At 40.7% G+C, this 26,273-nt stretch overlaps 1 protein-coding gene across 7 annotated transcripts in view; it reads right to left on the bottom strand.

Moving 5' to 3' along the window:
- The window catches only part of LOC134340353 (R3H domain-containing protein 2), a 265,555-nt gene that overhangs the window by 131,062 nt on the left and 108,220 nt on the right, over positions 1 to 26,273 (bottom strand). For 6 of the 7 annotated variants that reach the window (XM_063037499.1, XM_063037500.1, XM_063037501.1 and 3 more), the window contains 5 exons: positions 21,944 to 22,153; positions 17,201 to 17,242; positions 16,675 to 16,764; positions 11,456 to 11,588; positions 1 to 70 (listed from right to left, as the gene is read on the bottom strand). The exon at positions 1 to 70 is cut by the window's left edge and continues 9 nt beyond it. In XM_063037499.1, coding sequence (XP_062893569.1) covers positions 1 to 70; positions 11,456 to 11,588; positions 16,675 to 16,764; positions 17,201 to 17,242; positions 21,944 to 22,108 — 500 coding nt within the window. In that variant the 5' untranslated portion in view covers positions 22,109 to 22,153. Of the gene's footprint in view, positions 71 to 839; positions 1,003 to 11,455; positions 11,591 to 16,674; positions 16,765 to 17,200; positions 17,243 to 21,943; positions 22,154 to 26,273 lie in introns of those variants that run through there. The other variant, XM_063037505.1, reaches the window with a different exon arrangement.

Genomic DNA, 26,273 nt, shown 5'->3' on the forward strand with positions numbered 1-26,273 from the left:
TTCTTCAGTGTATTTACTAGAAACTCATGAAGATCAATTCCGGTGGAGTCCGTGTATTCTTGACTAGAATCTGAGAAAAGGAACACAAATTTATTGCACTAACATAGTGCTAACTTTTGAGAAAGTATATGGTTACATTTTGCTATTCAGTTTTGTTTAACTTGCAATCAAACTTTAACTGGAAGATCAGAATTTAAAACAGCATCGCCATTACATAACTGCTTTCAGTGTGCTACCCTAATGCAAGTTCACCCCTCAATGAAACAAAATCACACTCAACTGGGATCAGAACCCCTGAAAACAAAATCCAAGCAGCAGAGTATAGATTAGAGACCAGCTTTCCCCACGGTACAAGCTTCCAATCTTAGGTACTCCATCCACAATACACTGCCTTTATGTAGTCATTTTAACATTAAAAAAATCCCCAAGGTGCTACACAAAGGCCTAATCAGAAAGAAGATACTTGGAGGACCAAAAAAAAAACTCATTCAAAATCATTTTTAAAAGAAGAGAAAGGGGGAATTGCAGAACTTGGTGTTTGCTCCTGGGATAGAGGAGGGCATCAAGATACTCCGTGTTTCATCAAGAAAGTACAAGTACATTTTGGTACACAGTACTTAATGCACCTCAGATATTTACAAACATTTGTACATTTACTGCACTTTGAGTTACATGGTAATTGTTTATTAAAATCATATTAACAAAATAATTTGTTTTAATTTTGATAGTGAAAGAGAACACTTTTCAACAATTAAAAACTGATTAAATCCGGTAGAAGATTATCAGTCCATGAAAACATTTCAGCATCATGTCAGACCTCATCTTAAGTGCCTCCTCACCATTAACATCTTCAAGAAGGCGACATCCATCATTAAGGACCCTCAGCATCCCAGGACATGCTCTCTTCTCATTGTTACCATCAGAGAGGTGGCACAGGAGCCTGAAGACCCACACTCAACATTTTGGGAATAGCTTCTTCCCCTCCGCCATCAGGTTTCTGAACTGTCCACAAACACTGCCTCATTTTTTGCTCTTTTGAATAACATTTTTTAATACAATCTCTTATTATAACTTACGGTAATTTTTAAAATTATTGCATTGTACTGCTGCTGCAAAACAAAAAATTTCATGACATACGTAAGTGATAATAAACCTGATTCTACTACTAGTTCTTAAACAGCTCACCATCATTCAGGGAAATCATATGCATGGCCCTGCTTCCTAATACTCTGTAATACAGCAAGACAATAAAGGCCTTAATAGTAAGTAGAATGAAAAGCATTCTGATTATTGATTTTAATATTCCAGCAGCTTGGCACAGTATACACTGTGTTTCTAAAAGTAAAACAAGACACTAAAGAGTAACAAGATGTCTGGTTGGATTTGTGGGCTGTATGCAATTAACTGCCCTAATGATTGGATAGAGCTGGGCAAAGAGCATTTTACCTCCAAGTCCTCAAAATGGAAACCGACAAGTTAACAAAAATAAGTCAAGTCTCCTGCTTTTGATGATAAAGCAGTTGTTGAAATCGGTAACATGGAGCATTTCATTCCATGGAATAAGTGTCAGACACAAATGCCAATGGAGTAAAGGAAGTAGGAAAACAGAACCTAGTCCAAGGAATAAAGACATTTGAATGTTTGGGATGCGGGAGGTTTGAGGTGAAGGATTATAGATAGGAATGGTGACTAAACTACGTTTGTATGATGCCGGTTTAGCATGATGTAGCATGGGATAAAGTCAAGGGATTAATTTTGCATAAACTAAGGTTTACAAAGATGTGCAGATTGGGACAATGGACAAGTGAACATTGGAATAAGTAGTCTTGCGGGGACAAAGCGCAAGGGCTGAAGTAGAGTCTGAGTTATAAAGCTAAGATCACGGTCAGCTAATATTAGTCCAACAATGGTCAGCTGTCTCACAGCTCCAGAGACTTGGGCCCTATCTGTGTGGAGTTTGCATGTTCTCCCTGTGAATGCATGGGTTTTCTCCTAGGTGCTCTGGCTTCCTCCCATATCCCAAAGACGTGTGGGTTGCTTGGTTAATTCTCTTGTGTTAAATGCTCAAGTAATGGTTGGCAGTAGAATTTGTGGGGGGGGGGGAATGGGGTGAAATTAATAGAAGGCAGGGAGAGTAAAGTGAGGTTAGTGTAGGATTACTGTAAATGGAGTGCGACAGTTGGTGTGGACTCTGTAGACCAAAGGGCCCATTTAAATGCTGTGTAACTCTATGACCCAGTTACCTTTTACTTGTCAAAAAGGCTTCTCCAAAGGACATTTTATGTACATAGGAAGCTCATAAAGAATTTTTTTTCTAAATTTTTCTACAGAGAATATGAAGTATTAAAAGGAACTTCCAAAAATCTGAACAAACCTTATGCTAGAGCTTATTTGAATTTCAATGACTTAATCAGGAACCTAAAACTTTGCCTTAAAGATTGTGCTTTACAACACACTTTGTTATTTGCATCTCTTTCCTTTCACTATATGCAGATCTACACAATTTTACTTATTTATAACACTGCGTAACTTCCAGTAAATTTAATCGTGCCCTTAGATCAACACCTTCTTTAACATCACTGCATGGAAACTTTCCGAATCATTGATGTCATCTTTTATTGGTTTTTGACTGGATTTCAAAACTTCCTTGTTGAGACAAAAATCCAACAAATGATCAAATTTTTGAGATGATCAAAAATCCAAGTCAAATTATAGAGTGCTCTAGTCAGACCTCACTTTGACTTTTCAGTATGGTGCTGATTGTCACAAAGTCTTAGTATTCATTTTAATGAAAGCAGCTTGATTCCCCACCACTTAGTGGGCATGTAATTTGCAGAGGCAGTATTGGTGATCAAACTGAAGCATCTTGAAATTCTAATGCTTTTGGTGCCTAAATGATACAGCAGTTAATTGTCCCATATCATTTGACTGACTTTATACTAGACAGCTACTGGTGCAGAGGAAACTTAATGAACTTTAGTAATTTACATTTATAACACTTTTGTCAATTATATTGTAATTGTTTATTAAAATCAAATTAGCAGAGTGTGTGGAACTTTTATCCTGACATTTGAAGATAAAAACTGTCCTGACTTGATGGCATTGCGTTACGTAGTGTATATAGCAATCCCTAGAATTATTATAAAAGCAGCTAGTTAAGCCAAACGGATCAAAACAAGTATAATGCCAGAGTCGAAGATGTGAATAATGCCATTGTTTGTTCCTATTGCTAAATGTCATCAACTTCTTTTGTAAATAACCTTAGATTTGGAAAATGTTACTTTTTAATTGATCTACACTTAAAAGTATTTATTCAATCTTTGGAAAAATACTTGGGGAAAAAGTAAAAAAAGTTGAATGAATCTTCGCTCCAAGTCTAGGAAATGCACAAAATGTTTTTCTTCCCCCCTTTGAAAATCCTAGCCTCTGATTGAGGATTCTTCACGTGCAGGTGATTCATAGTGAGCACAGCTGTTTCTCCCTGAAATAAATAGTACAATCAAGATTCCAAAACCAACAACTTAAAAAATCCCATTAAATGCAAACAGATAATAAAGACGCTGTTACTATATTCTCAAACAACATAGGTGCTTCACCTTTTTTAAGACATGGATATTTTAATAGGTAGGACTCCATTTTTATTCTTTCTTCCCCTGAAGGCACTAATTTGTTCTGCAGGAGTGAAAGTCACACACAATTCATTCAACTGGCCCAACAAACAATCTGCTGGAGGAACCCGGCAGGCCAAGCAGCATCTGGGGGAAACAATACCTCAGGACCAAGGGTGGAGGGGAAAGATTCAGTCTGGATGCAGGATTTCCTCACCCCCCCACCCCACCACAGATGCTGTTCGATCCATGGAGTTCGTCCAGCAGACTAGTTGTTGCTGCAGACCCAAGCACGTGTAGCCTCATGTCCTATTCAACTGGCCATTCATTGCAATATCTTAGGAAAAATCTGACCATTTAAACCACTGTCCAAGCAAACGATTTTCTACTGGAATGGAATTTTGGTAAATAAGAAATGCGAACTGCAGCACATTTGCACATAAAACCATAAGACACAGGAGTAGAATTAGGCCATCTGACCCATCAAGTCTGTTCTGCCATTCAATCATGGCTAATCCTTTATTCCATCTCCTCCTCAACCCCAGCTCCTGGCCTTCTCCCTGTAACCTTTGATGCCGTGTCCAATCAAGAACCCATCAATCTCTGCCTTAAGTACACTCAATGACCTGGCCTCCTTAGCTGCATGTGGCAACAAATTCCACAAATTCACCACCCTTTGGCTAAAGAAATTTCTCCACATCTCTGCTTTCAAAGGATGCCCCTCTATCGTGAGGCTGTACCCTCTTATCCTAGACTACTCTCCCACCATCAGAAACATCCTTCCATATCTACTCTGTCTAGGCCTTTCAACATTCGAAAGGCTTCAATGATATCCCCCCCCCCCCATCCTTCTGAATTCCAGCGAGTACAGACCCAGAGCCATTAAACATTCCTTGTATGATAATTCTCTCATTCCTAGAATCATCCTTGTGAACCTCCTCTGGACCCTCTCCAATGCCACCACATCTGTTCTAAGATGAGGAGCCCAAGACTGTTCACAATACTCAAGGTAAGGTCCCACCAGTGCCCTATAAAGCCTCAGCATTGCATCCTTGCTCTTGTATTCTAGACATCTTGAAATGAATGCTAGCATGGCATTTGCCTTCCTCACCACTGACTCTACCTGCAAGTTAACCTTCAGGGTGTTCTGCACAAGGACTCCCAAGTCCCTTTGCGTCTCAGATTCCTGGATTTTCTCCCCATTTAGAAAATAGTCCGCACATTTATTTCTACTACCAAAGTGCATGACTATGCATTTTCCAACACTGCATTTCATTTGCCACATTCTTGCCCATTCTCTTAATCTAAGTCCTTCTTAGTCCTACCTGTTTCCTCAACACTACCTGCCCCTCCACCAATCTTCATATCACCTGCAAACTTGGCAACAAAGCCATCTATTCCATCATCTAAATCATTTATATACAGAATAAAAAGAAGTGGTCCCAACGCCAACCCCTGCGGAACACCACTATTCACTGGCAGCGAACCAGAAAAGGATCCTTTTATTCCCACTTGCCTCCTACCAATCAGCCAATGCTCTAACCATGTTAGTAACTTTCCTGTAATACCATTGGCTCTTAACTTGGTAAACAGCCTCATGTGTGGTACCTTGTCAAAGGCCTCCTGAAAGTCCAAATATACAACATCCACTGCATCCCCTTTATCTATCCTACTTGTAATCTCTTCAAAGAATTTCAACAGGTTCGTCAGGCAGGATTATCCCTGAAGGAAACCATGCTGACTTTGTACTAACTTGTCCTGTGTCACCAAGTACTCCATCACCTCATCCTTTAACAATTGACTCTAACATCTTCCCAACCACTGAGGTCAGGCTAACTTTCTACTGCCTTCCTCCTTTCTTAAAGAATGGAGTGACATTTGCAATATTCCAGTCCTCTGGCACCATGCCAGAGTCCAATGATTTTTGAAAGAGCATTTCTAATGCCACCACAATCTCTAACGATACCTCTTTCAGAACCCCAGGGTGCAGTTCATCTGGTCCGGGTGACTTATGTACCTTTAGGTCTTTCAACTTTTTGAGCACATTCTCTCTTGTAACAGTAACTGCGCCCACTTCTCTTCCTTCACACACTACAACAACAGGCATAATGCATGTGTCTTCCACAGTGAAGACCGAAGCAAAATACTCATTTAGTTCAGCAGCCATCTCCTTGTCCCCCGCTATTATTTCTCGTGATTCATTTTCTAGTGGTCCTATATCCACTCTCATTTATCTTTTATTTTTAAATATACTTGAAAAAACTTTTATTATCCACTTGGATATTATTTGCCAGCTTGCTTGCATATTTCATCTTTTCCCTTCTAATGATTCTTTTAGTTGCTCTCTGTAGGTTTTTAAAAACTTCCCAATCCTTTATCTTCCCACTAATTTTTGCTTTGTTGTATGCCCATTCCTAGCCCGGTGATGTCACATACTAGTACTAGCTATACCACCCTAGGTGATTACAGCTAACTCAGTCCAGACCAGGATCTGAACCCTGTTTCAATATGCTAAGAATTGCCCACCAATGCAATGCAGAAGCCCTGATTCACTAATCCAAGCTGGGCACTGGGTAAAACAATATGCAAAAATGCATACCAGAAACACACATTTGAATTTAGTATAACTAGCTGCCTTTATGGGCACAGAAAATAATAATGGCCTATTGTTGTCACAAGGATAGGTGTAGGCACATTTTTCAAAGTAGTAGATATGTTACCCTGTACTTTAACTATACTAAAGCAGAAACATGGCAGGAAAGGTTGAGAAGTGTTCAATTTATACTGATGAGTACAATGTAATTAGGAATCAGAATTATTTCCTTAGAACCACCTCTCAACTGCAGCAAACACCTAGTGTTCTGGAAAAGAAAGAAAAATTGCCTTTTAAACTCACAGGGAGCATAGGCCATCAACTTTTTGCTGTTGATGTTTCTGGAGCAAGCAATTTCTTTTTTATGAGGTCGAGTTGCTAGCTCGATGCTCAACCCAGCACGGATGGAAAGCGTGTCTGGGGAGCCGGCTGGGTTCGAACCTGGGAGCCTTCGCTCCGAAGTCCAGCGCCAATGCCACTACGCCACCAGCCGGCCACCTAGTGTTCTAACCTGTACAAATTCCGAGGACTTTCAACCAACCCAATCCAGTTGGACTATAGTGTTGGATTACACAATAATTATTATCTTCTGTGCAGCTTAATAATCTATGGTTGTTAGCACATTATATACAACTTACATACATATAACTGTTAAATATGTCTCCTAGTGGAGACATTATGTATATGCAATTGTTCAGTGTGTTCCCTAGCAGTGACAGTTTTTTTTTGCATGATTCTGGAAGTTTCTTAGTTCCGCATTATCTGAAGGGGGGATATCTGACTGGTTGACTCTTACCTGTACATTTGAATGGAATGTTTCTTATCCATGTGGTATAAGGAGGGTGAAACACATTGGCTCACCATCTTTATTCTTTTCCTTCCTTTCCTCTTAAACTCCTGCTCCTGTCCATTTCCAGTTTTATGCCTCTTTCTTGACTTCCAAAAGAACATTGGATTAAAAACATCAAATCCATCAATTTTTGGTGTAGAATGGTTGTGAAGACTTGACTCAGAAGAATCCCAGATAAGTGGAAATTTTATAGCGTGCATGCAAAAGATACAAGAGCTTCCTCAATTCCAAATTGTCTGAGAGAATTGACTTATTTTGGCTTAGATATGCCATATGGTGGAAGTAGGAGAAAGGAAACTACTAGTTGCTATCTTGAAAAAAAAATCTGTAAAAATCAAGATGAGCACTGAACTTAATATCATGCTTGGTTGTACAAGTCAATGGGGTACAGGAAAATATTTTGGTTGCAGGTCAATCTCTGAAATTTTGGCTGCACAGCAATCTGTGGTTGTGCAATCTATTGGTTGCGACTTATTAATACTTCAGTAACCTATCAATTACAATCTATTAATAATTCGAGAACGCAGTGAATGTAATAAAATGTACAATTACAACAATGGTCAAGATTATGAAACCGAGCTCTTACCTGAATAAAATCTCTCAATTTGATAAAATTAATGAAAAAATTCAAATGAATAATACCAACGTTAAGTTTAATTAGAAGACACGTACTAAGATCCAGAGAATGCCAGAGGGAAAGGAAAAACCTAGAATGTGAGAGTTAAAGATAAGAACATGCAGTCAGCTTGAGAATCACATTTGTGAGTTAACTGAGCAAATGAGAAAGTTAACGGGGTGAGTAAAGGTGTTTACTGATAAGATTGGGAAAGAAAAGTGAACCTTGCAATAAACTCAAAGTACATTATACAGAGCTTCAGAGCAGACTGAAGCAAAAACTAAATGCTGAGCAGGGACTTCCAGGAGGTGGTTCTGCCAATGTCGCTTCCAGCGATGCTTCTCCTTGAGCAACACCCCCTACATCAGACAGTCTTCCGAGATAGTGACACCATCCAAACTCTTGAGGAATTACAGAATGGATATGACATGGATACTACAGCAGCCTCTAGCAACTCATGTGAAGATGACAATGGTGAAACAATAAGACTGGCAGCTATGTCACAGCTGGCTCCAACAAAGACCAAAGGAGATGGAATTCATGAAAGGAGACTGACAGTGGATTACCCGGTTGCTGATCAATATACTGAAAAGTTAACCCCTCTAGTGGCAGATCCATCAACTATTACCCAAACTCAGTCTGCTGAAAGGCAGGAAGTGCTTAGACACCCCGACTCTTGTTGGGGGGGGGGGCGGAATTTGAATGGCAGGATAAGCCATTGTTTCTGAAACTGAAGTGCTGGCATCAGGAAGCATAGCTCCTGGTACCTTTGTGCAACAGGCAGAACTGAAAGCTCTGGTTGAAGCCTGTAAGTTGTCAGAAGGCCAACTAGTACAAGAATTCATGGATGTCATACAATTGCCATCAGAAGTTGCTGCATTAAAATGCAAATGTCACGCAATAGTGAGGGGTGATCTCAATGGTGAAAGGCCTTGATAGAGGGGATGTGGAGAAGGTGTTTTCTTTGGTGGGAGAGTCTAAGAACAGAGGACCTAGCCTCAGGATAGAATGGTGTCCTTTTAAAATGGAAATGAGGAGGAATTTCTTTAGCCAGAGAGTGCTGAATCTGTGGAATTCTTTGCCACAGAGGCAGCTAGCTGTGGAGGCCAAGTCTTTAAGCACATTATATTTAAGGCAGTGGTTGATAGATTCTTGATTGGTCAGGGCATGAAGAGATACGGGGAGAAGGCAAGAGATTGAGGCTGAGAAGAAAACTGGATCAGCCATGATGAAATGGCGGAGCAAACTCGATGGGCCAAAAGGCCTGATTCTGCCCCTATTTCTTATGGTCTTAATAAGAAGCAGTAAAAACTAAAAAGGTCAAAGAATTGGAAGTACCACCGAGAACATATGTAGTGAACCTGACAATTGAAATTATGGAAACAAAGTCAAGCTCTGTATCACAGAAGAACATACAAGATATTTGAGATATACAAGCTCGATATCTCAACCAGGAATGAGAATGTTCGGAGATTAGACAGTGATGGAGCATGGAGATATGGTACAAGCCATACATAGGCCAATTGCTTCTTCATCTGGCACAGCAGATACACTCCACAGGACACAATGGAGTGGAAAATATGATCAATAGATTCTTCTAGTAGTGGAGGAATCCAAAGCTCAGGGCACAAGCTCAATAAACGTTTGACAGATGCATGACATGCCAGAAAACAAAATATTGAAGCAACAGGAAAGCTACCATGATTAAGTTTTCCTGCCCCATCTGGTCCATTTTTACACTTACAAGTGGGCTACATTTCTTCACCAAAGTGTCAAGGATACTCAGGCGTACAGGTAATAATGGACATGTTTTCAAGACGGGTGGAAGCTATTCCAGCAAAGAAAGCCACTGCCACACATACAGCAAAAACTCTGATCAAGGACTATATTCCTAAATGGGTATTGTCATGTCACATCGACTCTGACCAAGGAACACATTTCACTGAGAGTGTTTGTTAGGAATGATGTCGACGAATGAACATTGAATGGTCTTTTTAATATCCACATCATCCAGAGTCATCGTGACAAGTCAAACAAATAAATGAATGGAATAATCAAAGAATGACTATGTTTCACGAAGGTTTTACCATGGCTTACAGCTCTTCTTATGGTCTTATGCATCATCAGAGCAACCCCAAACAAGAAAACTAAACTAAGTCCATTTGAGGTAGTAACAGGGCACCAGGAGCTCTCAATCTCAGAGAGGCTGATATACACATTATGGCAGACAAGTTTAGTCAACTATGATGTGAAATTAACTCAAGCTGTATAGTCTACTTCTCAACAAGTTTCTGCCACTTGGAGTGATCCAGGAGGACACACCCTGATTCCTGATGAACGAGTCCTAATTTAGAATCCACACAAGAAACCACTGGGAGCTCGATGGGAAGGTCCTTATCAAGTGCTATTATTAACCAACTGTGGTGAAAGTACAAAGTAAATTAACTGGATACATACCCACAACTGCAAGCAAGCTAAAGTGGTACCGCTGTGGTTAATGTGCTAGTAACCTCTGACCCAGTGCCTATGCTGCTGGGCTGCAGTGAACAAATCATCAAACAGCTAGAAGACTTCAAGTAAAGTTGACAACTACTAAACATTATGAAGACTATTCTGATATTAGTGGCTGTTATATTTTTGTTAATTTTCCCTACTTACAATGAGTACTAATATTAGTCCAGATATTCTTCATCATAATTTATACATTTTTACTTGTATAAGGGTGATTAATAGAGTAGTTCATAATCATGTAAGTGTGCCTACTAATCTGCCCAATGATGACATAATCATATGAATACCTTGAAGAAGATATACCCTTTTGATATTTCCATAACTTTAGCTTTTGATTATTTTATACTTAACATAGATACAAGTTTTTCTGCCTCTGAACTTTCAGATGTAATGATTCTAAATGTGAGATTTAGAATGAAAGGGGGAAAATGTTGGATTAGACAGTATAATTGTTATTTTCTGTGCATCTTAACAATTTATGCCTGCTAGCATTTTACATAACTACCTATATACATATAACTGTTTAGTATGTCTCCTAGTGGTCAGAGTATGTATATGCAATTTTTGGTGTGTCCCCTAGTGGTTACAGTTTTTTGCATGATTCCAGAAGCATCTTGGTATCGGATTTATTTGAATAGGGTCTATGTGATTGCCTTCACTCTTATCTGATTGGTTAACTCTTATCTGAATGGAATGTTCCTTATCTATGGTATAAAGAGGGCGGAACACATTGGCCCACCATCTTTATTCTTTCCCTTCCTTCCCTTTTTGCTCTTAGACTCCTACTACTGTCTGTTTCCAATTTCCTTTGTTCTATTAGTGTTAAATAAAATGATCATGAAGCAACAAGTTTTATGCCTCTTTCTTGACTTTCGAAAGAACACTGGATTTAAAACACCAGAATCCAACAATAGAGAATGCAGGTAAACTTGTATTCTTAATTAGATCTCTACACCTTGTGTATGCACCAAGATAAGGGAAGCAGATTACAGCAATGCTAGATTCCATTCTAATGAATGTTTCTGTAACACAAAATCTGCATCAACAAAATACATCTTTTCAAAATAAATGGCACAGAATAGCACGTTACAGGATGCTGTTGTTGCAAAGTAAACTTATCCATTCATTATGTTTTTTTATGAACTGCAAATCAGGTTTTTATTCTTGCTTTTAAAGCCTATTTCAAAACTCATTCTACTGAAGTTACTCAATTCCTTGCCAGATTTTACACAAAATCTACAATGACTTATTAAGCAGGAAGTTAGCTAGCTTCTGACCTCTTGATAACATTTTTCTAGGTACTTTCTCCAATTTCTCTTTCTTTTCCTTGTCTTCTTTTTCAGAGCCATCCCTTGAGGATCTTTCTTCTTCTTTATCAGAGGGGCAAGTGAACTGGAGTTGGATAACGTCCTAAAAGGTACAGTACAGGTAGAGGTCACAGTCAAATTTTACAGAGCAATGCAAACTAGGTCATAAGCAGGCAACAGTGAGATCCAATAAATCTCTCTACTAGTCATAAAACAAGAAAACCCATCCAGTCTCTCTGACCACACCTAGGTTTGATACCAGCCCTCAAAATAGCAAACACCAAAACTTAAACGATATAACAGAAAAAGATGACACATTGTGATCAGGATAAATACTTTTGTCTTAAAGAAGGCTTTGAGATCACCCATTGCTACATTTGTGTTACAGACCTTGAGATCCATATTTTCTGCAAAATCTTCCAAATCTATCTGAAAGATAGGGGACTCTTCATCGTGTCCTCTCTTGCAAGCAAACATCCCAAGCTTTGAGCCCTGAATCACACTTAGTTGGTCCCATTAGATAGCTATCTGATTGCATGACATCAGTTTCCTGGAAAAACCACTTTATTCTGAGTTTCGTAATGGGAAGAGGTTACTGGGTAAAGAGAGGAAGTGATTCAAGGATGTTCTCAAAGATCCCTTAAAATGCAACACCCTGACCAACTCCAAAGAAATCCTGGCTCACAAATGCTCATCGTGGAGGAGCACCCAAGCACCTCGAATCCACATGTCCAAAATACAACACAGCCCAATGTAAATGGCAAAAGGAGCACGCAACCCCACAAACTACCCGCCAGCCCATCCCATCAATCATCCCCTGCCTCCATCCCTGTTCAACATTGACCTCATCGGTCACCTCAGAAGCCACAGAACCAGAATGGAAACAAGAGATCATCAATCCTAAGGGACTATCTGAGGACGACAATTGCACATTCTCACATCCATGACAGCACGTTCAAAAGTGACCACTGCATAATCCTTATGAAGGGAGTGTCCCTGAGTTCATCCTTTATCACACTGTATAGAATGATCAGGCACATTTGAACAGAAATGAAACACACCAGATGCGCATTCGCACTCCATCATAAACCATTAAGGGCATGGCAATAACAGCTGCAGGTACACTGTGGTCCCAGCTTGACAGAGCTGCAACAAAGCATTAACATGTGCCAAGCAGCAAAAGCAGCTTGCTATAGCTAAAGTCAAACAATCCCAAAACCAATAAACCTGCAGTCCTCTCACATCAATCCACGAATGGTGGTGAACAAATAAACAGCCAGGAGAGGATAGTTTGCCAATAATTTCCCTATCCGCAGCAATGATGAAGTCCAACCCAAAGACAGAAGCATTTGCAGCTAGAATTGAAAGGTAGATAATCTACAACTGCTTCCTCCTGCGGTCCCCATCGTAGAAGCCTATCTTTATCCAATTTGATCTACTCCATGTGATATCAAGAAATGATTGAATACATCAGGAAATGGTTGAGTATACTGGACACTGCTGATGTAGGACCAGAAACTATTTGGGCAGTATGAATCTAAATATAGTTGTGCCTCTAGCCAAGTTGTCCTACTACAGCTGCAACACTGGCTTCTACCCAATAATATGGAAAATTGCCAGGTATGTTAACAAAATGCAAGGTAAATCCAGTTGGATTAAATATGTCCCAATCGTATACCCTGAATCATCAGCTAAGTGACAGAGTGTTGTTGCTGATAGTGCCATCTTGTGGCATTTATTCACTGATGCTCAGATTGGGTTCCACCACATATCACTCACTGTTCCAAGTCCTACATTGTACAAATGAAGATGGTTGTGGTACTTGGAGGTTTCTCCAGATCTAACCACTTACAGCCATGTGCCAAGCAATGCTCATCTCTAACAAGAGTCTAACCACTCAAAGTTGATGTTCAATGGCATTATCATCATCCAGTACTCCATCATCAATATTCTGGAAGCCATCACTGACCAGAACCTTAATTAGACACAGGAGAAGAGTATCTCACCATTAGTAACTCATAGCTCCCAAAAGCCTTAACAAAATTGATAGGACTCATCAAGAGTGCCACTGCCAGGATGAGTACAGCTACTACAACACCCAAAAAACCAGGCAGTTTCGAGAACAAAGCAGCCACCAATTGATATACTATCCAGCACCTTAAGCATTCACTTCACTAGCTACACTGTGCAACATCCATAAAGTGCATTGCAACAACTTACAAAGGCTTCTTAGCACCTCCTGAACATATAACCTTTACCCAAAGTGCAAGGGCAACAGGCATATAGGAGCACAACCACTTGAAATCCTCTCCAGGTCATCCCAAAGTGAAACTATGTTGCTGATCATTCATCACTAGCGCAAAATACCAAAACTTCAAATCCAAGAGTCCTGCAGGAATACCTACAGCAGACAGACTATAATGCCCTAAAATGACAGCTCACAATCATATGCTTAAGGACAACAAATAGCCAACAGCATCTGCAATCTGCAACTGACCAGGTAATTAGCTGCCACTGTGTCATCAGATACCTATAGTCAACAGCAGGCCCAATACGCTTCCATATAATAGGTCACAATGTAAACATTCTCCGCAGTATACTATACTGAAGCCTCTGTGGAGGGCAACTCCCAATTAGCATGCAAGTGGAGGCACACAAGAGCATCACCAGTGGAAACCAGAAGTCTATTAACTTCGGGAGAGGGGTGGGGTGTGAGGCTTCCCCAACCGATGAAAGATGGAAATCTGGTGACCAGATTACTTGCAGCTGCAGTTAACACAATCAACAAATTTTGGCAGTTATAATGTCATGGAATATTTGGCTAGCATCAGTTTCATATGATTCATTTGATGTATAACACCCAGGAGTAACAGCAGAAAGGTGAGGTGATGTTATTTGGGGTGATTAAATAAGGACTGGACATATAATGATAGGACCCTAGAGAGTACTGAGGAACAAATGGACCTTGGTGCACAAGTGCAAAGATCTCTGAAATTGGCAGCAAAGGCAGGCAGGGTGGTTTCAATCTGCAACCCACTACCTTAGAAAGCAAAGGCTCAATATTTAAGCCACCTCTGGACAAGGACAGATCTACCAAGGCATAAAAGGTTCTGAACCAAGTGTTGGTTAAATGGGTTTAGTATAGATGGGTACTTGATGGTCAGCATGGACTTAGTGGGCCAGAGGGCCTGTCTGTACATTATTACTCTATGACTGCAAGAGAAGCAATCCACACAGAGAATGACCAGATCTATCTTGCTAAATGGAAACATCAGTATCACCAAGTTGTTTTATGATTGAGAATGGTTAGCTCTTGACTGGGAGATACTCAGAACTTCCTGGTACCAAGAAATACAGTGGCTGAATGAACTTTTAAACATCTTGCTGGGGCTAGGCCTCATGTCTTGGAATTCTTTGATTAATTTTGTTGTGCATAATACAATGCATTTGATTTAGGTGTCCATGAAGCGTACAGGTTCAAATCCTAAGGCAATTGTCAGAGGTTAGTAATCCAGTGTTTGTGGGAGTCAAGGCAAACATTGAGCAGAGCATCAGTACTGTTAATTAGGCTAGCACATTTAATGCAGATCTTAAAGCCTTTGGCAGAATGAGAAATCAACACCACATTGATTCCCAATATAGGGTCATTACGCTAAATCAGTTCTTCCAAGAACTACAAATATTAAGGAGTTTTATCTTGTTTCTTTCTATTTTGTTCATGAAACATATTCAAGAAGGATAGAAACATAGAAAACCTGCAGAACAATACAGGCCCTTCAGCCCACAAAGTTGTGCCGAATATGTCCCTACCTTAGAAATTACTAGGGTTACCCATAGCCCTCAATTTTTCTAAGCTCCATGTACCCATCCAAAAGTCTCTTAAAAGACCCCATCGTATCTGCCTCCACCACTGTTGCCTGCAACCCATTCCACACACTCACCACCCTCTGCATAAAAAACCTAACCCTGACATTTCCTCTGTACCTACTCCCAAGCACCTTAAACCTGTGCCCTCTTGTGGCAGCCATTTCAGCCCTGGGAAAAAGCCTCTGACTATCCACATGATCAATGCCTCTCATCATTTTATACACCTCTATCAGCTCACCTCTCATCCTCCATCGCTTCAAGGAGAAAAAGCCGAGTTCACGCAACCTGTTTTCATAAGGCATGCTCCCCAATCCAGGCAACATCCTCGTAAATCTCCTCTGCACCCTTTCTATGGCTTCCACATCCTTCCTGTAGTGAGGCGACCAGAACTCAGCACAGTATCCAAGTGGGGTCTGACCAGGGCCCTATATAGCTGCAACATTACCTCTCGGCTCCTAAATTCATTTCCACCATTGATGAAGGCCAATACACCGTATGCCTTCTTAACCACAGAGTCAACCTGCGCAGCTGCTTTGAGCGTCCTATGGACTCTCACCCCAAGATCCCTCTGATCCTCCGCACTGCCAAGAGTCTTACCATTAATACTATATTCTGCCATCATATTTGACCTACCAAAATGAACCACTTCACACTTAGCTGGGTTGAACTCCATCTGCCACTTCTCAGCCCAGTTTTGCATCCTATCAATGTCCCGCTGTAACCTCTGACAGCCTTCCACACTATCCACAACACCCCCAACCTTTATGTCATCAGCAAACTTACTAACCCAGTAAGCTACAGGGATAAAGGGATATGGGGAGAAAATTGGAACAGGGTAGTGAACTTGGATGATCAGCTATATGATGCTGAATGGCAGGGGCAAGGGGGGGATTGTTAAATGGCCAATACCATTTTCAATTTCCTCTGTTTCTACAATCACTTGAGTAGCAAAAGAGTTAAGGCACTGGTGGCCAAAGTCACTACTGACAAACTTCTGACAAACTGAGAAAAACAGACTTCAACCAGGAAGAAAAAGCAGTAAATTTCTGAAAATATTGAGTATGGTGCTGTGCAAAGAAAAAGAAACTTGGCTGGGCAATTGATATACCCAAGACACCTGGCCAATATTAAAAAATTGCACATGCAATTCTTTGGGTAATGAAAAATAACCAGTCTATGGTGATTGGTTTTCCATAAAGTATCCATTTCTGAATTATGATGCATGAAAAACCTTGAGTAAATCCAATTTTACACACCATTTAATTTTAACACAATATTCAACTGCTGCCTTCTTTTCAACAAAGAATTTTTTTCAAATTTACCTGGATTTCCTGAGGTCCATCACATGTAAATGGGTGGGAAGATTCTTCACACACAGCAAGACTTCGTACCAACTTCAACTTGGAATTGGACTGGAAATAATTTTTAAAAAAAGGTATTGAAAGACCACTGTCAGTTCAGCGCAATGCTGGTTTTATTAACTGATTCCATCCATAGCTCAAGGATGCCAATTTAAGTTATAACACCCCAATCAACTCCACATTAATTGCCTCATTTGACACAGATCACAAAATGAGCTGCCAATCTTGGTTTTTAAGCATGGATTTATGCAATGTACACAATCTGCTAGCCAAAGTTAAAAAGAAACCTAACATGTCACTTAAAAAGGTCAATCCGCAGTTAACTAAAATGTCATCATGCTGCTTATACCGAAACCACCAGTAATTTTTCAAAAGTAATTTCTCCGCACAATATTCCACAGCCATTGGGATTCAAAGTTATCTATTTCATCCAATAAAAGCAAGATTAAAATAGTAATTTTTCCATTTCTAACGAGAACATTCTAACCTTGGATCGCTTCCTCGAGTGCCCATGGTTTTGCGTTCTTCGCTGCAAAGAAACCACACCAGTAGGTTAGGAAACTCAGTAATTCCACTGACAATGCCAGTCTAATTGTAGACAATGGGCATAAAAAAGCATTAGCGTTCATGATAATTGTATAACAGGGGAATGTTATAAAGGAGATGTTATGGGCCACATTGGCTTGGATAAAATCAGCTGCATGGAGACCCCATCCACTTGCACTACTTTTCTGGATTGTGGAGGGATGGACAATCTGAACCAGCATCCATTAGGAATTCAGTGAGGCTCAGTTGTCTCAGTTGTCATATTCTGAGATCCAGCCTCCAGAAAGCCTAGACAGTTTTTGAGTATCAAAAAATGACCAAATGCACTCACTGACTGAGATAAGATAAATGTCATAGCTGGATTTGTCAAGTTATCTGGACACATTTGGCAACTTTTCACATTTTTGTTTTCAAGCATTTTTTCAGTAAATATATTTGTTCCCCAGGCCAAGAACATCATAACAGCTCTGCCTCTAAGGGACAGCACTATGCAGCATTCCAATGCAAGTAGCTGTGGGTCAAAGCTATTGAGTGATACAAACTTCTTCAATTTTGTAATTTTGTCTTGTACTTTAATTCTTAATGATGAGGTGGCAGCTCATCAGATTCTGAACTTGTTTACAAATGCTCTTTTTAGAAAATGAGTCAGATCAGGAGTTCCCAACCTGGGGTTCATGGATCGCTTGCTTAATGGTATTGGTCCATGGCATAAAAGAGGTTGGAAACCCCTGAATTAGAACCTCTGCCTTCAGAATGATACCCAAAATTCTTCTTGGTTTCCTTTAAAGTGAAATTATGTTTTCAAGTTTCTGCTCAAACTTATTTATATAATCAAATACAAAATCTACCAATTAACACAATTTACATTTCGGAGCTCAGTTCTATACTTTCTCTTGTACTAAAAATATTTATTTGAGAAAGGTTAATTCAATAGACTAATCATAAAAAATAAACATCTAATCAAAGTACCCATCCCAATACCTGAACTTAAATAATTAAAAGTGACTTTATAGTATACAGCACTATTTACAACTTGTATTGGTTTTTTAAAGCAATTTAAATATTTCATATTTAAAAGCTTATTGAAAGATGCCTAAAAGCCTCCAGCAATTTTAAAAGCTTCTTCAAAGGGTTACAAAGGAGGTATAATTTGCCGAAAATGAGCGTTGAGTAATTCAACCTGCAGATGACACCAGTGTGATGAATCCAGCCAGTTCAAAACCAACTCAAAAGATTTGTGCAAGCCTGAATTTCCACTTGAAATGTGTTAAATTCTTACGCTAATTTGTTTAAAAACTGCAGCCATGTAGCAAAAATTCTTCCCACCTATTATACTCTTCAATTACTATATCTAGCTTTAAAAAAAGATAGAAAAGCAAAAATTTAAAGTTGATTGAATAGCACTCTGGAATACAAGCTTGCACTTTCGGTATTCATTCTCAGCAACAAATACTTGAAAGTCATATCAATGGGCTAGATGCAGAATAATTCTTGCATTACTCCACCTTCATAATGTGGTTTAACCTCTAAATGCTGCAGAATGATTTGTTTCATTTGTTACACCAAAGTTCCAAGTACATTTATTATCAAAGTATGTATACATTATACAACCTTGAAATTCATCTCCTTACAGCCACAAAACTCAGAAACCCAAAAGAACCCAGTAAAACAAAAGAAGACCATCAAATACCCAATGTGCAGAGAAGAAAAAACAAATTGTGCTAACAATAAACGTAAGCAAATAGCATTCAGAACTGAAGTTCACCAAAGTGAGTCACAGACACAAACCCAGTAACAGCTGATTCAGGAGCCTGTTAGTTGCAGGTCACAGCAGAGACAAGTAAACCTTGCAAAGCAGAGAACTAAACGGGCCTGTCCCTTGCCTCCGGCCCCGTCACCCTGACCTTTTCAACCTGGCCTGGCGCTTAACTTGTCCAAACTTCAGGGCGTTCCTTGCTCTCCGACCCAGGCCCTGCCGCTTCGATACAGTCTCAGGCCCAAGACCCGCAGCCTCAATTTGACCCGTCCCAACCTTTACAATTCAGCCCAGCGCTTAAATCAATCCTTCTTCACTCTTGGGCCCAGGCTCTGCCTCTCCTCAGTTCTGGTGCACCGAATGCTTCCAAGTCACTCCAGCGATAGCCATACATTGGATCATTCCCTACTCTCCGGCCCAGAATCCAACACCTCAGTTCAGCATGTACACACCACACCACAACCATCATGCACCTTCGAGACTTCAGTTCACACCACAAAAATGCTCGTGTGTACAGGCGGGTCAATAGCTCAACTCCGACAGAGAAGTTACAGGCTACTGTTTGCAGTGATTGTTTACCAGAAAAAGAGTGATTAATAAAGTATTTAATTGTTTTCTTTGTTTTATTTGCTGCCAGCAAGTAGTCACAGAGCTTCACCAGCGTCACCTTAAACCAGAATCACTCTTGAAATGAAAGAGTAAGAATTATATCGTACACGTTTGGACCAAAAGACGTTAGTGTATTTAAGGTGGTCTAAGTTCCTTTCAAGAAGCAGTATACAGCTAGCAAACATATTTCTATAGTGTCCAGTCTAAAATGAAATTAATGGTTGATAGTTACTGGAGAGAGAGCAAAAGGGAGCAAAGTAAGGCCTACAAGAGCTATAAACATAAGAGGGAGGTACAGAAGCCTGAAGACCCACACCACACCAGATTCACCCTTCAACCATTCAGTTTTTAAGCCAACTGGTACAACTCTAATCACTAGTTCAGAAACACTATGACCACCTTCATCACTTTGTACTAAATTAGTCTTTTTTTGTTCTAATTTTAATTTTTTGTATAAATTTTGTATAATGTTTATTTTTTCCTTGTGAATGCTGCTTAACTGATGCAAATGTGCATGTAACGTTGCTGCAAGTAAGCTTTTCGTTGCACCTATGCACAAAAGTATTTTTTTTTAAATTTTATTTAGAGATATAGCATGGTCAGGCCCTTCCAACCCAGCAAGCCACACGACCCAGCAATCCACCTATTTAACCCAAGCCTAATCACAATGACCAATTAACCAGTACCTGTGGACTGTGGAAGGAAACCAGAGCACTCAGAGAAAACCCACATGCTCACAGAAAAGATGTACAAACTTCTCACAGACAGCATCGCAATTGAACTGGGATCTCCAACGCCCCGAGCTGTAAGTAACATGCTAACCACCTGCTATCATGCACTTTTGCATATGGTAATCTTATCTTTGAGATATGTCTAGCAAGAGCAGTCAGTTTGAGAGCAGCTACTTCAGGTCAAAGTGCAGAGAATTTGACAAGAGATGCTTCATCAAAATGGCTAAATGGCAAAGGTGATAAAGCGAGGTAAAGTTTTTCTTTTACTTTTATTTGAGTCGATACTAGAGGGCTAGTAACGGCAACAAGAAAAATGGTATACTAGTCCTGTGAAATGTGGGAGATCAGAGTGCAGTCAATTGTCCCTAACAATGACATCTACAGGAAGTGTGTCCAGCTGCAGCTCCTCTCAGAACATATGGATTGGTGGGAGCAGCAGTTGGACTCTAAAGAGCACACAGTAAGTGTCAAGAGATAGGAGTTTCAGGGAAGTATTCATGCCGCAGGTACAGCCAGAGGGTAGATGGATGACTGTGAGGAAGGACAGGCAGGCAATGCTGGAGCACCCTGGATACTGTCAGGGTGAGTGGCTTCTCAGTGGAAAGCAGTAGCAGCCAAATTGGTGGCACCACAACTGGCTCTACTGTACAGCAGGAAAGGACAAAGTCTAGAGGTGCAGTAACGATATGAGACTTGATAGACAGGCAGAAACTGGCATTTTTGTCACTATGAGCAAGACTCTAAGATAGGATATTGCTTCCCTGGTGCCAGGGTCAAGGACATTTCTGAGCAGGTACAGAATTTTCCAAAAGCAAAGGGTGAGCAGCCAGTGGCATGGCCCATATTGGTACTAACAACATTGGTAAGAGGAGAGATGAGGTCCTGCAAAGGGAATTCAGAGAGTTAGATAGAAAGTTGAAAAGCAGGACCTCCAAAGTTGTAAGCCCAGGATCACTCCCTGTGCCACATGATAGTGAGCATAGCAACGGGAAGATAGGACAGATGAATGAGGGACTAACCAGCTGGTTGAGAAGGGAGTGCTTCAGGTTTTCGGATCATTGGGATCTTTTCCATGATAAGGGTTCAGGTTCAAGTTCAATTGTCATTCAACCATACATGAATATGCATGAATACATCCTTCTATTCTGAAACTGTACCCTGGTCGTAGACACCCCCACTATAAGAAGCATCCTCTCCACATTCAATACTATCAATCACAAATTTTACATGCACTGTCAAAGATACTGTGTAATCATCTTCTGAAAACCACAGAAGGTGAATGTTTGTCAAAGCAGCTTACGATTGCAAAACAGGCAGAGATATCACAGCAACACACATAAAAATTGCTGGTGAACGCAGCAGGCCAGACAGCATCTATAGGAAGAGGTACAGTTGTCGTTTCCGGCCAAGACCCTTTGTCAGGACGAGACCTGACAAAGGGTCTCGGCCCGAAACGTCGACTGTACCTCTTCCTATAGATGCTGCCTGGCCTACTGCGTTCACCAGCAATTTTTAAGTATGTTGCTTGAAATTCCAGCATTTGCAGATTTCCTCGTGTTTGAGAAATATCACAGCACAAGTTTCTCACCTGGAACTCTTGCTGTGCATTTGGGTCTTCACCATCTTTTTCCAACTCCTCTTTACTTGACGTTCGGCATGCAGATTTATTTTTAATTAAAGATTCCTCCACCAATTTCTTTTCAGATTCCTTCATAATTTCCAGAGTTTCTTGAGTATTATTACTATTTGACATCTTCAGAATGGGAAAATAGTTAAGGGTGTGCAACACAGTAGAAACCTGTAACAGATACCAAGAGCTTCTTGAGAAAATGTAAATAACAAAAGTAAAAATATTTTGATTGTTATGGCACCCAATCAATGAACGCTGTTCTCTACATTAGCCATATTCTCCAACATACATAACCACTACTTGGGAAACAGACGCTTGGTGATAACTAATCAAATTTCTTTTCTGTCATTGAAACGATAATTTTTTTTAAAAGATCAAGTTCAACAAAAATGTCACCCTTGGCTCAGTGGAACTATTCTTGTCTGATTCAAGTGGTCATACATTCAAATCCCATTGCAGATACTTGAAAATGTAATCTAAACTCTCAGATTAGTGCAGAACTAAGTGAATTCTACACTGGCAGAGATATAACCTTGAGATGCAAAACCAAAATTGTGTGCTCAGGTCTATGCAAAAGATTCCAAAATACATTTTGAATTGGAGCATTGAAATTATTCCTGGTGTCTTAAGACAACATTTATTTCTCAATCCTCATTTCTAAAGTGTGTTACCATACAGCTGTCCAGATGAATACACTGTGTGTAAATTAACTACCACTTTCATATATTACAATGTCACCACATAAGAATGAACTACATTGGTATGAAGCACTTTGGAGAGTCTCAAGTGACAGAAGGGTCTATATAAATGCATATCCTTTATCATCACCGTCACCAGCAAACCCACCCTCAAGGATGTACATACAGAAAGGTGCCAGAAAAAGTTCAAAGTAAATTTGTTATCAAAGTCCAAATATGTCACCATTTCAAACCCTGAGATTCATTTGTCTTTCAGGATTATTCAATAAATCCACAGAGTAATAACCATAACAGAATCCATGAAAGACCCTCCAACTTGGGTGTTCAACCAGTGTGCAAAAGACAACAAACTGTGCAAACACAAAAATAAAGCAAAATAATAATAAATAATAAGCAATAAGCAGTCCACAAACAAGTTCAGAACTACCTACTCTTAATTTCAAGTAGGCAGTATGGATTTAGACCTGATCACAGTACAGCCAATCTCCTCACCACCTTATCTCAAACATGGAACACCTTCTTAGACAAAGGTGGAGAAGTGTGTGCCATAGCCCTGGATATCAAAGGAGCTTTTGACAAGGTCTTGCATAATGGACTCTGGGTTAAGCTGAGATCCAAAGGAATATCTGGAAAGCTGCTTAGATGGCTGCAGAACTACCTTCAAGGACGGACCATCAAAGTTGTTATCTCTGGTCAGGCTTCTGATTCTTCAACCATCAATGCATCTGTACCACAGGGTTCAATACTTGGGCTACTTCTGTTTTCCACCTATTTTTTGGCGTGTGCCTGTGTGCGTGCGAGTCTGTGCATCTGTGTGTGCGTCTCTGCGTATGCGTCTGCGTGTCCATGCATGTGTCCATAATGATGTCTTTTTCATGGCTTTTACAAGGCGTGGAGCGAGAGAAACTGTGTGGCGCACCACTCCTCACACAGACATTTTCGTAGTATTTTCCCTTTATTTTACGAGGTCGAGTTGCAATATCGGCACTCAACCCAGCATGGATGGAAAGCATACTCGGGAGCAGACCCGACTGGTTTCGAACCTGGGAACCTCTGCTCCCAGGTCTGGTGCCGATGTCGTTGTGCCACCAGCCGGCCCACTGTTTTCCACTTTATTGACGACTTGGTTGATGCATGCAGTAATGAGCTATACCTGTACACTGATGACTCCACACTATTTGCACCAATTAGAGCAGGAGAGAGTAATACAGTGGCAGCAGGCCTGAATAGGGATCTTGACCGGATGAAAGCCTGGGCAGACGACTGGAATGTCACCTTTGAGCCTAAGTGCAAGGTGATGGTGATGTCTAGGAAGAGGAATCCATCTAACCCCGACCTGTATTTTGCGAACTGCAAGCTGGATTTAAAGAAGGAGCTAGTAATCCTTGGTGTTAATATTGACAGCAAGTTGGTGTGGGATAAACACCTTTCCACTATTTCAAACGAGGTCGGACAAAGGCTTGGAGCTCTGCGGAAAGTAGCATCCAAACTAGATAAAGAAGGCAGAGCCACGGTTTACAAAGCCCAGGTACAAAGTATTATGGAGTATGCCTGCTTATCATGGATGAATGCCTCAGAGTGTCCTCAGCAAAAGCTTGATTTCATTCAAAGAAAGGCTCTCAGGATTATAGGTGTAGATGAAGCCACAGCTCGTGAGAAGCTAGCCATCAGTAGCTTACACCGCAGACGACAGGTTGCTGCAGCTACTGTGCTATACAAAATGCACGCCAGCCACAGCCCTGCAGACCTTCGCGCCATGCTGCCTTCATCTTATGAGAGATGGCGCACCACACGATCAAGTTTATCTATGCCTGCTCATGCTGTTTCTATGCCTGATGTGAGAACCTACACACTGGATAGAACCTTCCTTCACTGTGCTGTCAGAATTTGGAACAGCCTTCCAGATGCTGTGGTTGGAAACATCTGCAACGATGGGATCCAAGCCTTCAAGAGTCAAGTGCACAAACACCTATCATCTCTGGGGGGGGGGGGGGGGCCGCCAGTCACATGCTTCTTCATAAGCTATCACAAAGGGGACTAGGATGGCAATGCTTGGTTGTTGGTAGGTAGGGTTAATACCTGACTTTCAAGAGCACTTGAGAGTTATGCTCCGGTTGGACTTAGTCCTTAAACTGCTGGAGAACAGTGCGGAAAGAACAGGTGCTGTTTTCTCCCAGTAGGAATTAGTTTTTAGTTCCAAGTGCTCCTGCCACATTTTGTCACCCTGCCACCTTATCCCTCAATCTCTTTGAATTATGGAGGACAGCATATGTATAAGTGTCTCTCTCCAGCAGACTTCATCATGATCATCATGACTCCAGTATTTCTACTATTTTATTAATTGTACATATGATTTTTTTTGTGTTCTATCGCTGAGCAGCAGTGAACCATCTGATTGGCCTATCAGCGTTCTCTTTGAGAACTAGTTGACTTGATCAGCATTTCTGATCTGGCTATTGTTCACGATTGCATTTAATAAAAAAAAATATTGAGAACATGAGATGAAGAGTCCTTGCAAGTGAGTCCATAGGTTGTGGGAACATTTCAATAATGAGGCAAGTGAAATTGATTGAAGTAATCCCCTTGGTTCAGGAGCCTGATGGTTGAAGAATAATAACTGTTGCTGAACCTGATGGGGTGAGTCTTAAGGCTCCTGTATCATCTTCCTGATGGCAGCAGTGAGAAGAGAGCATGTCCTGGGTGGTGGGGGACCCCGATGATGGATATTGCTTTCCTGCGACAGCATTTCATGTAAATGTCCTCAGTGGTGGGTAGGGATGCACTAGGCCGTATCCACTACTTTTTGGAGGATTTTCCATTCAAGGGCATTGGTATTTCCATGCTAGGCTGTGATGCAGCCAGTCAATATATTCTCCACTACACAGGAACTCCTAAGGAAGTAGAGGCACTGCCTTGCTTTCTTTGTAACTACACTCACATGCTGGGCGCAGGACAGGTCCTCCGAAATATCAACACCGAATTTAATATTGCTGACCCTCTCCACCTCTGATCCTCCGATGATGACTGGCTCATGGATCTCTATATTCTTTCTCCTGAAGTCGATAATCAGCTCCTTGGTCTTGCTGATATTGAGTGAGAGACTGTTGTTGTGGCACAACTCAATCAGATTTTCAATCTCCCTCTCATATGCTGACTGATCGCCACCTTTGAATCAGCCTACAACAGAGGTGTCATCAGCAAGCTTAAACATGACATTGAAGTTGTGCTTAACCATACAGTCATAAATATGAAGCGAGTAGAGCAGGGAGCTAAGCACACAGTCCTGTGGTGCATCTGTGCTGATAGAGACCGTGGTGGAGATGTTGTTGACAACCCGAACTGACTTGGGTCTGCAAGTGAGGAAACAGAGGATTCAATTGCACAAAGAGATATTGAGGCCAAGGTCTTGGAGCTTATCATATCAATATCAGCTAGCATTATCATGAAGGATCCCTCCAACCTTGTTTATGGACTGTTTATCACACTCCTATAAGGAAAGTGGCTACACAGCATCCATGCCAGGATCACTAGGTTCAAAAACAGTTACTTCCCCCAAGCTGTCAAGCTGATCAACACCTCTACGCATTAAT

Source organism: Mobula hypostoma, chromosome X1 (genome assembly GCF_963921235.1).
Source record: "Mobula hypostoma chromosome X1, sMobHyp1.1, whole genome shotgun sequence".
Lineage (NCBI taxonomy): Eukaryota > Metazoa > Chordata > Chondrichthyes > Myliobatiformes > Myliobatidae > Mobula > Mobula hypostoma.